Consider the following 16,794-nt stretch of genomic DNA (forward strand, 5'->3'; position numbering starts at 1 on the left):
TCAAAAATGAGATTCTTGGGGCCCCTGGGTTGCTCAGTTGGTTAAGCCTCCGACCCACATCATGGTCTCATGGTTCCAGAGTTAGAGGCCCACATCGGGCTCTCTGTTATTAGCATGGAGCCTGCTTCAGATCCTCTGTCCTCCTCTCTCTGCCTCTCCCCCACTGGTTCTCTCTCTGTCTCTCTCTCTCAAAATAAATAAATAAATTTTAAAAAATGTCCAGTTCTTGGGCTCCAGCTCAGACCTAACAATTCTGAATCTCTGGGATGAGGCCCAAGAATCTGTGTTTTAATCTCACTAGGAGATTCTTATGCACACTAAGTCTGAGCAAAGGGCCTATGTAGTTCATGTTCTCCACCACACATAAACTTGCTTCGTTTCTAATACTCGTATCTACTTTGCTATTTCTGGTTCAAATCACAGAGAATTAGTCTTCATATATTATTCACTTCCCAATATCCTAAACAACAACAACAACAAAAACCAAAACCTCAAATTCTACAACTGTGATTACTTAAAATGTACTATCTTCCCAAGTCCCTACCCTGTTTAAACATCGACAGCTACAGATTAAACAAAAACAAGTTAAACAGCTACAAATTAAACAAACAAAAAAATGGCAAAAGAAATATACAGGGGTTTCACAATAGAGGGGGTGTAAATAGCCCCAAAACGTACAAAGATGTGTAATAAGGAAAGTTCAAATTAAAACCCCAGCCAGACACCATTTCATACTTACCAAAATGACAAAAATTTGAAATTCAGATAATATCACGTGTTAGTGTGGGACGTAGAGCAATGACAACTCTCATCCACTGCTAGTGGGAGCGTAAACTGGCACAACCCCTTTGAGAAAGATTTAGTATTACCTCCACATACCCTAACCTTTACGGATTCCAATTCCATGTACATAATCTGGAGAAACTCTTCAACATGCAAATTAGGCGAGACATAAAAGATGTTTATAGGAGCACTGCTTATAATAGCAAACAATGCGAACAATCCAAATGTCCACCAACAGCAGACTGAAAATACAGATATGTGTATGTTCACAGAAGGAAATGTCAACGGCAAATGAAAAGAATAAACTACAGCTGCCAGCATCTTCTTGACTGAATAAGAAAAACAAAGTTAAGCCTAAGAACAATGTGAACAATGTCTACAGCCCTCTTGCATTCATATAAAATTCAAAAACTGACAAAGCCAAACCATTTTGTGCATAGTTGGAAAGATTACGAAGAGAACAGAAACTGCTAACACGATTCAGAATGGTCACTTCACGTCCTGTGAGGGCAAAGAATATGATCTGAGAGGTGCTGCTAGAGGGGTTTGGACTTTGGTGATGCTGCTTCTGCGTAATGGTTCTTTCTCCGGAACGTGTAGGTTTTATTCTTCAAGCTGTACACATACAGTACTCCGTGTACGTTGCATAATTAAAAACAGCAACAAAATTCCTAATACCTCCCTAATGCCTACAGAATGACAGTCCAAGGTTTTTAACACTTAAAACAAGATTGGTTGCTCAGGTCTTGAGCTACTTCTCTATCCCCTCTTCCTGTCCTTCATACTGAAGAGAATGTATGAAAACAGACTACAAAGCAAGACGGCAATTTAAAAGTAAGGCGGTCCAAAGTCTGTGAAGACACAGTGCGAGCTGTGTCGTCTAATATTTTAGCCATCTGACCAAGAGGAATAATGATAAATGTTCCAAAATTTCTTCACTAACAGGCAAACTAGCGTTAAGAACACGCCAGATACCTCCGGCTCCGTATCTCTATGTCTGTCTCACTCCTTCATTATCAGCCACTTCTACATCAGACGCTTCCTTTATCGGCATTCAATAACATACATAAGGCCCTCCTATACCTACTTCATTCCACCCCTATTTTGTCAACTTGCAGCCCCCGCCTTAAAGCAAGTATAAGGTCCCGCAGCGCCCTCCACAATTTCTTAATCCTCCTCATTTTACAGAAAACAAACTCTGTAATATCTTCACTTTGAAAGGCCTCTAGCAAAAGCGGTCAGGAACACGTGGCTGGCACCATACCCGCCAGTCGGTCCCGCAGGCCTGGCCAACATCGCCAGTCGTCAGCAATGATAGGTACTCAACTTCACAAAGCAGACTCAAGGTAGCGTTACACGTCCCCAGACAGCCAAAGAAAACAATCGCAACTCAATATCCAAATATCAGGCTTCGGTTCTCCCTCAACCTCACCTCGGTTCTCCGGCTTCGGCTTCTGGTTACGAAATTCACTTTTCCCCTCCGCGTTGGCTTGCCCGCTAGAAAAGGAGGACGCCATCTTCAAATTGCTTCCGGTGTTACCGGAAGTGGAACTGTTTTTAAATCCTACCGGATTTTTGTCTTGAAAATGTTTTCAAAATGAGTTCCGCAGAGCTCAGACGAGGAGATCTACGCAATCTCCGTGCGTACGTACGCTAGAGCGCGCGTATTTGTGCAAACTACAAGCGCTTCTCCTGCGTGGCCAATGGAAAGCCGGAGATTTATTTTCCGGGATGCACTGCAACCACGACGTTTGGTTGCATGCTGGGAATTGTAGTTCAGCACTATGGGCAAGTTGGAGGCCTTCTTACCCAGATTGTTCTTTCTGCCCCACTGTCTAATTTAGGATCCCGGACTCCAGGATTTGGCCACAGAGTGCAACTGGTCTGTTCCTGATGTCATGCACTCATTTATCCGATAAATATCTTTACGATCCGCAAATAAGTAGTAGGCGTTGGGAAGAGATCCAAATATGAAAATACATGGTCCTTGACAGCCGGGAGTGGCGGTTAATAGCTACCATTTACTGTGAGACTACTTTGGGTCAGGCACTTTATTTGCATTTCCAATTATTTACTTATTTTTATATGTTTCTTTTTGAGAGAGAGAGAGAGAGAGTGTGTGCACCAGTGGGGGAAAGGGCAGAGAGAGGGGGAAACACAGAATCCAAAGCAGGCTCCACGATCTGAGCTGTCAGCACAGAGCCCAAGGGCAGGGCTTGTACCCACGAACCATGAGATCATGACCTGAGCTGAAGTCAGATGCTTAAACTGAGCCATCCAGGCACCCCTGTATTTCTAATTCTTAAAACAGCATTAAAACAAACACAACTCTCGCAGATTGATAATTTTTTGTAAAGTAAGTTTTAAAAGTCTTTGTTTCTGATCGTTATTTTCTGGGGTCTTGGTATTTCTCTTTCTAAGCCAGAGAGATAGTAATTAAGTGACACTTATGAAGTATTTCACCTAGCCTAAGATCTCCCAAAATGACTACCTCAGCACTGTATATGGCTGACTTCAAGATGTGAGGTTCATCACTACTACAGTTTTTTACATTTCTAAAAATCTAAAAATTCTTAGACATGCTAAAGATGAAACTTATTTTAATGACTGATCTTATTACTTGTCATTTCTAAAACTGTCTGTAGGACGAATAGGGAAAGACTTTGATAGGTTGAATTTCTTGCATTAGTGAAACTCGGAACATTTATTTGAAATTCACCCATTGTGTGTCTTTCATAAAAATCTAGATTGTTGTATATAAGGTACATATATAAAACAGAGTGTTAATAAGGTACAGAAGGTCCCAAGACACATGATTTTTTTTTTTTTAACGTTTATTTATTTTTGAGACAGAGAGAGACAGAGCATGAACGGGGGAGGGTCAGAGAGAGAGGGAGACACAGAATCTGAAACAGGCTCCAGGCTCTGAGTGGTCAGCACAGAGCCTGACGCGGGGCTCAAACTCACGGACCGTGAGATCATGACCTGAGCCGAAGTCGGACGCTCAACCGACTGAGCCACCCAGGCGCCCCACATGATTTTGTTAAAAAAATTTTTTTCTGTGGGTCTTATAAGTGGAAGGCCAGGATTTCATCCCTAAATTCTTACAATTTACTCAAAAAGCAATGAAAAATCCTGGGGCACCTGATGGGCTCAGTCAGTAGACCGTGGGACTCTTGATCTTGGTGTTGTGAGTTCAAGTCCCATGATGGGTGGAGAGATTACTTAAAAATAAAATATTTTTTAAAAAAGCAATGACAAATCCCAAATAACAATAGGCAAAAGTTATAAAGTAAGGAGCAATTCTTCCAGTGTTCCCAGGAACCCTGTGAAGCAGATTTTTATTACTGTTATTTTAAGGAACTCAGTCACTAATCAGTGGTGAGTTAGAAATTAAGTCCAGGCAGTCTGACCATTAGCATCTCCAGGAAAGTTACTAAAAGGATTAGCTGTTACAAATGTGTTGGAAGGGAAACCGGGGTTTCAGCCTCATAGCTTTTGAATTTGAGTGGCATTAGCTATTCTCTGGATCTCCAGCCTGCTGGCCCACCCTGTAGCCTATGGACTTGTAGTAGAATAAATCCAAATAGCTGATAAGGATATGATGCTCAACCCCACTACTGTCCAAAAAGCATATAAATGTAACAGTGAAATATCACTTCTCACCCACTAGATTGGCAAAAAAGAAACAATAACACACACACACACATAATGAAATAAATAATATATATATTAAATGATAATCTGCGAAAGAGTATTTTACACTGCTGGTGAAAATGCAAACTGTCACTGCCTTTTTGCAAAGTAATATATCTATAAAATATACACATATTCTTCCACAGTAATTCCACTCGTGGGACACTGTCAACTAGAAGTAAAGCACAATTCCATTAGGATGTATGTATACCTGTGTTGATTACTGGCTTGTATAGAAGTAATGCAGTGAGAGGGACAATGGGGCCACACTGAAGAATTTGTTGCCCACTGGCTACATAACCTTGGTTAAGCTTCTTACCCACCCCTGTTCAGTTTCCTATAACAGGAAAAATAACCTTAACTCAGTGACTTTATACATGTAAAAGGCTAAGAAAGAATGCTTCACATGTGGCACATACTCAGTACGTGTTAGCCATTATTTATTTATAGTGACAAAAAAGTAAAAGCATCTTGACAATCAAGTAGAGATGTAGTTAAATAAATTGATGTTACTTTGATAGTGGTAAAATATTATGCAACCATTCATAAGAATTAATTAAATCTAATGCAGAGATTACCTATAGATATTGAGTAATAAAAGCCAGAAACAGTATAATGTAAATAAAATTATTATATATTATAATTATATATGATTTATATAATTATCCAATTTTTATAAAGCAAACCATTCATTCAATAAATATTGAGCCTCTATAATGCTTTAGCTTCTGTTCTAAATACTTGGTTTTATGTGCTAGATATAATAATAATATGCATATGTGTACATATATATGAATATGTTTGTGTGTGATTGTATAATGAAAAAGGATTTGGAAGGCTATACATTAAGGTTTTAAGGCTGGCTACCTTAGGGATGAAGGTAGTTAAAAAAGAAAAAGGAAGTAGGCAGAAAGACTAAACAAAATAGGTAAAAATTAATAGTCTTTAGAAAAATAATGTCAGCAAAAGTAAAGGATTCTGCATGAAAACTTAGAAAACCTGGGAATCTAGGACAAAGACCAAATTTGAGAAACATATTCAGCCAGTCCGGGAATGTTTGCTGTGCAGCAAAATGTTTCATATGTCATGGTGTTGGAATGAAATATCCTTGCAGGATATCAACCTCTTCCTGCAAGGCCCTGTTTAGCAAACTCTGTAGATATGGAGATATGATGTATGGCTTTGGTTGCCACCCAGTTTGAGTAAGCACTTAACCAACCTCTGTTTCTTCAGTTGTAAAATGAGAATGTTGTTATATTACTGGGTTTTTTTTTCGTTTTTGTTTTTGTTTTTGTTTTTAAGCAGGCTTCACACCCAGCAGGGAGCCCAATGTGGGGCTTGAACTCAAGACCCTGAGATCAAGACCTGAGCTGAGATCAAGAGCTGGACTCTGAACTAACTGAGCTACCAAGGGGCCCCTAGATTACTGTTTCTTAAACTTTAGCCAACCTCAGAATCACGTGGAGGGATGATCCGATTGCCCCAGTTTATAGTTCAGTAGGTCTGGGGAAGGACCCAAGACAACAAAGGATTATCCAGCCCCAAAATGTCAATAGTGCCAAGGTTGAGAAATCTGGGTCTGCAGACATTCTTGATTTCTGTGATTCTACTTCAAAGGGTTAGTAAGGGCTTTACTTCTAACCAGGCATGCAATTAAAGCAAAGTTATTTCTCACATTTTACCTACCTAGAGTAGAACTTGCCTGCTATCAAAAGCCAAAGTCTCCAGCTGGCTGTTCATTATTATGCTGGGCTCCTCAGTGGGCAATCCTGCTCCATTTCCCTCAGCTCTGTCCCTGTCATTCTGGAATTCTGTTGTCTCATTACTCAAACAAACAATGATACTGATACATACAGTGGATGCTTGAGGTCTAAAGACACTCATTACTGCTTGAATATTAGTCTCTCTGGGCCCCAGGCCCACAGAACATTAATATTTCATTGGGCCTCTGCTACTATTTCCAAGGCAATCTCCCCTCTTTCTCTTCTTGATTGTTCTTATTGATAAGCAACAGCTTTGATTTAATTTTCAGTTATAATATTCTTCTCCCTAAAGGAAAGCTGGAACACATTTCATAATATGAGGTTCCACCATAGCAACAGAAGGCTTTTTAATGCACGCATGAATATTCAAGATTTAATCAGTGGCACGTGAAATGTATTGATACTGCTGAGGATTATTATTTTATGCAAATAGAACAAACAAAATACAGTCTTTTATTTGTTTACAGGACACCGAGGGAATATTTGAACTTTTCTAGGAAGCGGATTTCTAATCATTTGTTAAATCTATATGCCTCTCCCATCCTTCAGATGGTGGTAACCACAGATGGCCCCCAATGAAAGGAACTTTTTAGAAGACGTATTTCAAGCACTTAATGGGTTTATCTTTAAACAAGTCTTTTCATGATGTTAACAAGATGGTGACATGGCTTCTCCACTATTTCAAACTCTCAAATTAAAGAAGTCAAGCTATCTGATACACTTAGAGACATGGAAATTCAGAGTTTAACACTGCACTTTTGCTTTTGATCATCTATCAGTGATTTTAATATCTTTTGGTTTACCAGTTCCTTTACTAATGTGATGAAATCAATGGACCCTTTCCCCAGAAAAGCACATATATTTGGGTACCCACATCATTTTACCCAAAGTTCGATGGGATGTTCATATATCTGTCACACTCTTTCATAATACCCCTAGAGGGTCAAGATATCAGGTTAGGGACCCTTGCCTTAAAGCAATAGGGGAGGAGTGTCTCAGAAACTTGGATCTGATCTTATGAGCACTCAAGTCCCCCGCTCTTAGAGTTCTTCAGGGGAGGCTGAATTAGAGTTTTAGTATGTTTTAGTACTTGCATGTAAGTATACTTTTCAAGATTCCTTTCACTGCAAGTCATAGAAATTCAAACATGTGAAAAAGAGGATTTATTGTCCTACATACCTAGAAACTGGACCTAGTACCTTAACAATGTCATAGTGACATTCATGCTCTTTATCATGATCTCAAGATCTCTCCCCCCCACCCTGCTCATTCTGGGTGTGTGTGTGTGTGTGTGTGTGTGTGTGTGTCCTTCCATCTTTTGGCTCTGCTTTTTCTGTGCTGTCTTTATTCCGAAGCAAAGATATCTGTCAGCAGCTCAGAATGAAACCTCAACAGAAGAAGAGTTTCTTTTTCCCCAAGAATTCCATCCAAAGTCCCCGGAAGATTCTCAGTGAGCAGTTCTGGATCACATGCTAGAGCCAGAGGTGGGCCACACCCACATAAAACATGTGGGCCTGGAATGGGAAGGAATGAGTTCTAAGGAATAGTTGAGAGCTGTGCCACAAGAAGGGGAATGGATGTTGGCTGGAGGGGCAAAAACATACAATGTGTACTACAGTAAGTAAAGCGAATTATACAGGGGATTAATGGATTTTCAGGTTTTATCCATCACCATCTCTCATTCCCATGCCACGATTCCATTAAAAGAAGCCGCACACTTAAAGAATTACTTAGATCCAGTCTCAAGATAGATGGAGGAATTATGTACTAACATTTTATTTAGTGTATGTATGCGTAATAACCCTCTATATTTGCTGTGAGGATTCTAAAATGCATTGACTGGTCTGTTAGGTTGATTTATACTTCTCTAGTCACATGTGGTGATACTGAAACAGTGATCTGCTGTAATTGTGTTGACTTGGCATAACCCCTTCTTATAATATTATTCTCTCATGTAGCATATTTCCCTACAGGAAATGGCTATATTTTTTCTTTTAATTTTGAAAAGAATAAAAAAGGAAACTGCAAGGAACAATGCAACCATCATCCAAGACCCCCCTGCCTAAATTTAATTAGTGTTAACATTTTAGAATTTTGGCCCCAGATTTACATAAATATTTGTATAATAAAATCTCATCCATATGCAAAATGAAGTCACTCCAGAGTCTTGTTTCTCTCTTTTCTTTTCTAGAAACAATAACTAGATGTTTTGGTTTGTAAGAACCATATCAGACTTACTAAAATGCAGATAGACTAATATAACAAATCCTTTTTTTTTTTAAAGTTTATTTGTTTATTTTGAGAGAGAGTGAGTGTGGGGGAGGGGCAGAGAGAGAGGGAGGCAGAGAGAGAATCCCAAGCTGAGTTGAGAGCGAGCTGAGAGCGTGGAGCCCGACGCGGGGCTCAATCCCATGAACCACTCAGATCATGACCTGAGCCAAAATCCAGAGTCAGATGTTTAACCCACTGGGCCACCCAGGCGCTCCTATTACAAACGCTTTTGTAGTCATAATTAAATTTAAGACATAAAATACTGCCAGTTAAAGCCCCTATGTACACCTCCCTAACCCCATCCCTCCCCTCTTCCACCAGAGGTCATCACTTATGCCAAGACAGGTGTCTATCACTTCCATGAAGATTTTTGTTTATATGGCTACTCCACACACATAATCTCTAAGCAAGATAAAGTGGGCTTTAAATAAATGTTTTACATATGACATATGTACACATTATACATTAATAAACTGGTATATAATTACATTAATTATATAAGTATTTTATATTAGTTATATATATACAAGGTATATATTAAATGTATACAAATGTATATACATATGTATGCTGTATGTACTCCTACAACTTGCTTTTTAATGGCATGGTTTGTTTTGAGGTTTATTCGTATTGAATCTATGTGATTCTAGTTCATTCATCCATGGTATATTACTTGAATTAGTATGTAAAAGACATGGGAGCTTCTGTCTAGGTTCCTCTCTCTCTCTCTCTCTCTCTCTCTCTCTCTCTCTGATAGCTTGCCCGAGAAGGTGACAAGTTGCCTTGTCTTGAGCAGCCCTATGGAGAGATCCAAAAGGCAAGGAACTGAAGCCACCTGCCACCAGCCTCGTGAGGGAGCTGGGAAGCACATCCTCCTGCCTGATCAAGCTTTCAGATGACCAGAGCGTGCCTGACTCCTTGACTGTAGCCTCCTGAGAGACACTGAACCAGCAGCACCAGCTAAGTTCCTGACCCTCAGAAACTTCATAAATGTTTGTTGTTGAAAGCTGTTAACTTCAGGGGTAATTTTTATATAGACATAACTGGAACAATATTGAGGCAAGCACAAGTGTTCACCAAATATGTGTGTGTGTGTATATATATATATATATATATATATATATATATATATCAGATTTCAATAGGGATGTGGATGCGAAACTTCTTCTCAGGAGGAATAGTTTTCCTTGATTCTTGCCACTAGAGGGCAAAATGTTCATAGATGATGGCTTGAATAAAGACTCGAAAGGCTTTTGCTTTTTCCATGGAACTGCAGATGTCCAACATGGAAAAAACCTTAGAGATGATCTGGTCCAGCTCCGTTAATTTACAGATGAGGATTCTAATGCCCAGAGATATTAACCAACTGGTGCAAGGTCACACAGATTAGGTCTGAATGTACAAACTCAGCTGCGTTTAATAACATGCAGACCTAGTAACTATTAATCAACTCTGTTGTTTCTTAAAATCACTAGGTATAGAATAAAGAGAGAAGGCTTTTAAAAGTCCTATTTCAACTAACATATTAGTATTCCTAAGATCCAAAAACTTGTGATAGAGGCATCTGGGTGGCTCAGTAGGTTGAGTGCTTGACTATTGATTTCAGTTCAGGTCATGATCTCACGGTTTGTGTGACTGAGCCCCACACTAGGATCCACACTGAGCATGGAGCCTGCTTAAGATTCACTCTCTCTCTCTCTCTCTCTCTCTCTCTCTCTCTCTCTCTCTCACACACACACACACACACACACACACACACACACTCTTTCACTCTTTCTTAAAAAAAAATAAAGACTTGTGATAATAACCATTCCCACTTACTGGATGCCTATTATAAGCCACTACTCACACATTATGTGCTATGTCTTTTCATCTAATCTGCACAACAGAACTTTGAAACTTATACTCATCAGTGCAGAAGGGCCAGTATAGCTAAAAGGAAACTAAACAGATTTGAATCTGATACAGGTTAAATCTCGTTACAATGATTTTGGCGGGGGGGGGGGGGGGGGAGGGGGGAGGAGGGCAAGACATAGTGTTTGATTATAGCAGAAGTTTGTTGCTTCTGGAAATCAGTTAGCATGTTAAGACACTTAAGTGGTTGTCATATAGCATTGGAAAACAAAAGATGATTTCTAAAAAAATATTTATTTATTTTGAGAGAGAAAGAGAGAGAGTGAGGGAGGGGCAGAGAGAGAAGGAGGAAGAAAATCCCAAACAGGTTCTGCAATGTCATTGCACAGCCCAACAAGGAGTTTGATCTCATGAACCGTGAGATCATGACCTGAGCTGAAATCAAGAGTTGGACGCTCAACCAATTAAGCCACCCAGGCACCCTGAAGAAAAGATTTTGATGGCTCTATTTCTTGCCTTCCCAGAGAGGACTTTTTCTCTCTCATTCTCCCTCTCATTCTGTCTCTCTGTATGTCTCTGTCCCTGGCCCTGTCTCTGTCTAATACACACACACTGCCCCTCCCCTTTATTCTAGTCAACCAGCTGTGTGATGTTGGATAACCTTCTTAGAGCTTCACTTTGTTGCACTTTCTTCATTTCTAAAATGAGAATACACCTACTTCCTTCAAGCTCTCATCAGGGATGCTGCAATGATTAATGAAGAAGTCTTTGTGAATCTCATTTGGTTTTGCAGAAGGCAGGTGTTTAATAAAGCTGAAGAATCATTATAATGGCAATTAGTCATATTTGAGGACAGATGGGCCAGTATTTGGCAGTAGTGACTTGGCTGGAGCTGTTGCCACACCAAAGCAATGAAGTAATGTCAACATGTCAGCAGCATAAGTTAGGAGCAAGGAGGCCATACCTTCCTATCCCACACACTGCTTTGTTCATCATCCCTGCCTGGTACATACCTCTACATAGTCACAGCATTTCCAATGTAGTTAGGTAGGCAACCTTAGGAGAACCACCTCATTATTGTGGTTTATAGTCTCCAAAGATAGCCACCATTGACACCTTCTCTCTTCGTATAAGGATGACACTCACACCAAGAGATTGAGCCTATTCCTTCTCGCACTGAATCTGGTCTGGCCCTGTGACTTACTTGGACCAATAGGATACTGTGGATAGGACTTCGCTAATTCCAAGTCAAGCCTTCAGGAAGAGTGGCAGTTTGTGCTTTCTCTTTCTTGGAAGAGAGCTGAAAGGTAAGAAGTTCAACTATCCTGAGACCACCTCACTGTGAGGAAGTCCAACCTAGCTATGTGAAGAGAGAGAGAGATAGAGACAGAGACAGAGACAGAGAGACAGACACAGACACAGAGATGCCCGGGGCCAGCTCTCAGATGTTCCAGTCAACATTGCTTGTGTTCTGGACATGAAAACATGAAGAAGCAATCTTAGACATTTCAGCTTTAGTACCTACCGTGTGGAGCAAAATAACTGTCCAGCCTAATTACAGAAATAGGAAAATTAATGAATATTTGGTGGTGTTAAGTCACTATGTTTTCAGGATGTTTGTTACATAGGAATAGATATTTGAAACAATTATCAACATTTAAAATAGGGTCATATAAATGGAATAGATTAGAGAACCCAGAATTGGACTCACAAATATATGCCCAACTATTCTTTGGCAAAGCAGGAAAGAGTATCCAATGGAAAAAAGACAGTCTCTTCAGTAAATGGTGCTGGGACAACTGAACAGCAACATGCAGAAGAGTGAACCTGGACCACTTTCTTACACCATACACACAAAAAAAAACTTCAAAATGGATGAAAGACCTAAATGTGAGATAGGAACCCATCAAAATCCTAGAGGAGAAAACAGGCAACAACCTCTTTGACCTCAGCCGCAGCAACTTCTTACTTGACACGTGTCCGAAGGCAAGGGAAATAAAAGCAAAAATGAACTATTAGGACCTCATCAAGATAAAAAGCTTCTGCACTGCAGAGGAAACAATCAGGAAAACTAAAAGTCACCCGATTGAATGGAAGAAGATATTTGCAAATGACAAATCGGATAAAGGGTTATTATCCAAAATCTATGAAGAACCTACCAAAGTTAACACCCCAAAATCAAATAATCTAGTGAAGAAATGGGCAGAATACATGAATAGACACTTCTCCAAAGAAGACATCCAGATGGCCAACAGTTGCATGAAAAGATGCTCAATGTTGCTCATTATCAAAGAAATAAAATTAAAACCACATTGAGATACCACCTCACACTGGTCAGAGTGGCTAAAATTAATAGCTCAGGGAACAACAGATGTTGGCAAGGATGTGGAAAAATGGGAACCCTCTTGCACTGTTGGTGGGAATGCAAACTGGTGAACAGTGTGGAGGTTTCTCAAAAAATTAAAAACAGAATTATGCTACGACCCAGCAATAGCACTACTAAGAATTTACACAAAGGATACAGGAGTGCTAATTCATAGAGGCACATGGACCCCAATGTTTATAGCAGCACTATCAACAATAGCAAAATTATGTAAAGAGCCCAAATGTCCATCAACTGATGAATGGATAAAGATGTGGTTTATATATAAAATGGAATACTACTTGGCAATGAGAAAGAATGAAATCCTGCCATTTGCAACAACGTGGATGGGACTAGAGGGTATTATGCTAAGTGAAGTAAGTCAGTCAGAGAAAGATATCGTCAGTTTTCACTCATATATGGAATTTGAGAAATTTAACAGAAGATGATGAAGGGAAGGTAAAAAAAAACTTCAAAGAGAGAGGGAGCCAAACCATAAGAGACTCTTAAATATAGAGAGCAAACTGAGGGTTTATGGGGGAGGCAGCAAGGGAGAGGGGAAAATGGGTGATGGGCATTGAGGAAGGCATCTGTTGGGATGAGCACTGGGTATTGTACGTAAGCGATGAATCATGGGAATCTACTCCTGAAGCCAAGAGCACACTGTATACTCTATGTTAGCTACAATAAATTATATTTAAAAAATTTAAAAACATAAAAAATAAAAATTAAAAAAGAATAAATAAATAAATAAATAAATAAATAAATAAATAAATAAGGTCATATATCTCTTAATGCCCTGTCTTTGCTAAATGACAGAAAATTCCTTCAGATAAATGAAATGAGAAATAAATATTTTGGTAAAATGGAGGGGTAATTCCTTTTTAGAGGATACAGTTTTTAGTGTCATAAAAGTCCTAATAAAATTAGAGCACTTATTCCTTCCTTCACTCACTCACTCATGCTCAATAAATATTTGTTGGGGAAACCTGGATGGCTCAGTCGGCTAAGTGTCTGACTCTTCATTTCAGCTCAGGTCATGATCTCACAGTCTGCGAGTTCCAGCCCGAGTCAGGCTGTGCACTGGCAAGATGGAGCCTGCTTGGGATTCTCTCTCTCTCCTTCTCTCTGCCCCTCCTCTGCTTGCATGCACTCTCTCTCTCAAAATGAATAAACATTTTTAAAAAAATAACAAATAAGTAAATATTTGTTGAACAAATAAATTGTTTATTATACACCTGTCACAGTTTTACGCATGGACTACATAGTGCTAAATGAGAAAGTTAAGGTCCCTGATATATGGTGCTTACCTCCTAATTGGAGAAGACAAATAACAACAACCATAACAAAAAGATTATTTCAGTTAATGATACTGTAATTGGAAGGGGGGTAATGTGGATAGCATTGACACTTTCTAAGGTTGCCTTTCTGATCCATCAGCAATAAACAGACAAAAAGAAAAAAAAGGAAAGGAAAGAGAGAAGAAAGAAAAGAACAGAAAAGAACAGAACAGAAAAAGAAAAGAAAGAGAGACAGAGAAAGAAAAGGAAGGAAGGAAGGAAGGAAGGAAGGAAGGAAGGAAGGAAGGAAGGAAGGAAGGAAGAAAAAATAATCCCTCTGAGTTACTTGCAGTTCAGTTTAATTGTTGGCAACCTAATTAGCAGTTGCTTGGTATAAGTGTATACTCACAACTCAGGATTTGGGGGAGTGCCTTCCCATTCGGGACTTTATGTCTGTTAACTTTGCTAACACTGAAACAAATCTAATAAGGGAGGTGATTTTCCTCCTGCTCTATCAGCTTTGGAGGAGGTAAAGACGGAATGTACTAGCATTGGAGGAATAGGCGTGCTGGCCTGCACCCTGTTTATTAGCACAGTCCCGGAGACATGACCATTGCTGCACTCAATGAAAATGTTTGAATTAGGAAAGAAACAAGGAACTGTATATTTTATAGTCTTAAGTGTCTGGAAGTTTCAGTGACTGATTTTCCTCTGAAGAAAGGGCATTTCCCATAAGAAAATTCCAAGTAGAAAACCACTCTTCTTTCATACATAGCATGGTTCTCTGTGATATCCTACAAGTCTACTGCTGAGGCACTTCCATATTCTTTTAAAATCAGTGGTGACTTCTTTGAAGGCAGGAACTCTGACTTACTTTCTTTTCTTCTTCATCCTCTCACACAATATCCCTTCCATCGTACATACTTAATAAATATTTGCTGAAGGGGCACCTGGGTGGCTTAGTCAGTTAAGGGTCTGACTCTTGATCTCAGCTCAGGTCATGATCTCACGGGTTTGTGGGTTCGAGCCCCATATTGGGCTAACACGCTGTCAGTGTGGAGCCTACTAGGGATACTCTCTCTCTTTCTCTCTGCCCTCCCTCCACTCATGCTCTCTCTCTCAGAATAAATAAACTTAAAAAAATTAAAATTTTTCCTTTTGCTGAACGAGCAGATACTGGATTAAAAGACCAGGGCCTGCATTTGAATCCCAGCTCTGCAATCTGTTGGTAGTGTGTCCTTGGTCAAGTTACTTAATTTTTCTTCATTCCATTTTCTCAATTGTAAAGTAGGAAAAATAACATTTTACATGATTGGTTGTAATAAAAATTAAACTATACACATACATATATACACATATATATGTACATATACATATACACACACATACACAAGTACGTACTGCAATTAACACAGAGCCTGCATGAGCTAATTGAGTGTAGCTCCTTCCCAAAGAGGTTATTTGCCTTTAGTTAAAATTTGGGAAAAGTGAAGATCACTATAATCTGAATATTTGTATCTCCTCCCATCACCAAAATTCGTATGTTGAATCCTAATCCACAAGGTGATATTAGAAGGTGAGGCTTTTGGGAGATGATTAGGTCTACCCAGGAGAATGGGATTAGTGACCTGCCAAAAAAGGCCAGAGAAAGCTCCCTTCCCCCTTCCACCTTGTAAGGACACAGCAAAAAGATAGCTGTCTATGAATCAGAAAAGCTGCCCTCACCAGACACTGAATCTGCAGGCGCCTTGATCTTGAACTTCCCAGGGTGGAGAACTGTGAGAAATAAATATTTGTTGTTATAAATCATCCAGTCTATGGTATATTGTTATAGAAACCCAAACAAACTAGAACAATCACTATTGCTAGAATTGCATGTATTTTTATTTAAATAGTGGCTTTTCAAACTCTGCTTTCATCTGAGATAAATTTCTTATTTGGCCACTATTAACACTGGCAACAGCTGAGCATCTATTATGATTTTTCAAGAGTCACTATTTTGGAAACTTATTAACTTAATTTAAATGTTTTTAATGTTTATTTTATTTTTTTAATTTTTTTAATGTTTATTTATTTTTGAGAGAGAGACAGAGACAGAGCATGAGCAGGGGAGGGGCAGAGAGAGAGGGAGACACAGAATCCAAAGCAGGCTCCAGGCTCTGAGCTGTCAGCACAGAGCCCTAGGCAGGGCTCAAACTCACAAACCGTGAGATCATGACCTGAGCGGAAGTCAGACTCTTAACCAACTGAGCCACCCAGATGCGCCAATGTTTATTTTTGAGAGAGCCAGCGCGTGCGCGCTAGTGGGGGAGGGGCAGAGAGCGAGATGGAGACAGAGGATCTAAAGCCAGCTCTGTGCTGACAGCAGAGAGCCCCATTCGGGGCTCGAATTCAGGAGCCCCAAGATCATGCCCGGAGCTGAAGTTGGACGCTTAACTGACTGAGCCCTTTAGATGCCCCGGAAACTTACTAATTTTAAATGGATGATGCAGTGTCAAAATTTGCTAGCGTGGAAGAGTCAGAGGGACAGAAAAGGCGCAGCAAACTTGACTCATTCTACAAACTGTAGGTCCAACTAATGCCAGAAGAGCTAATTTCAAAATGTCTGTTTGAAAGAGGACTTCAATTACTTACCTCCATTTTGATCTCAGTTTATACTTTCTACCTGATTAAGCTCTTTCCGGCTTATCTTTTAACCAAGGCAAAAAGCCCAGGGGACAAAGCATCCTGTGATGGGAATGTGAACTATCCCCCCAAGCAATAGGGAGTGCCCTGATGCCAGCAA

The 16,794-nt window shown here is 39.7% G+C and overlaps 2 protein-coding genes across 3 annotated transcripts in view; one reads left to right on the forward strand and one right to left on the reverse strand.

Annotated features, from left to right (window-relative positions):
• GLIPR1 (GLI pathogenesis related 1) overlaps positions 1 to 8,490 on the forward strand; it is a 61,478-nt gene extending 52,988 nt beyond the window's left edge. The window contains exon 7 of the mRNA XM_053226508.1: positions 5,785 to 8,490. Coding sequence (XP_053082483.1) covers positions 5,785 to 5,873 — 89 coding nt within the window. The 3' untranslated portion in view covers positions 5,874 to 8,490. The remainder of the gene's footprint in view (positions 1 to 5,784) is intronic.
• The window catches only part of KRR1 (KRR1 small subunit processome component homolog), a 373,841-nt gene that overhangs the window by 11,492 nt on the left and 345,555 nt on the right, over positions 1 to 16,794 (reverse strand). Inside the window, exon 1 of one of the 2 annotated variants that reach the window (XM_015063631.3) lies at positions 2,216 to 2,375. The exons of the other annotated variant lie outside the window; for it this stretch is intronic. Within the exon in view, the coding sequence (XP_014919117.2) occupies positions 2,216 to 2,300 (85 nt within the window). The 5' untranslated portion in view covers positions 2,301 to 2,375. Of the gene's footprint in view, positions 1 to 2,215; positions 2,376 to 16,794 lie in introns of those variants that run through there. 2 annotated transcript variants of the gene reach the window in all.

Source organism: Acinonyx jubatus, chromosome B4 (genome assembly GCF_027475565.1).
Source record: "Acinonyx jubatus isolate Ajub_Pintada_27869175 chromosome B4, VMU_Ajub_asm_v1.0, whole genome shotgun sequence".
Taxonomy (NCBI): Eukaryota; Metazoa; Chordata; class Mammalia; order Carnivora; family Felidae; genus Acinonyx; species Acinonyx jubatus.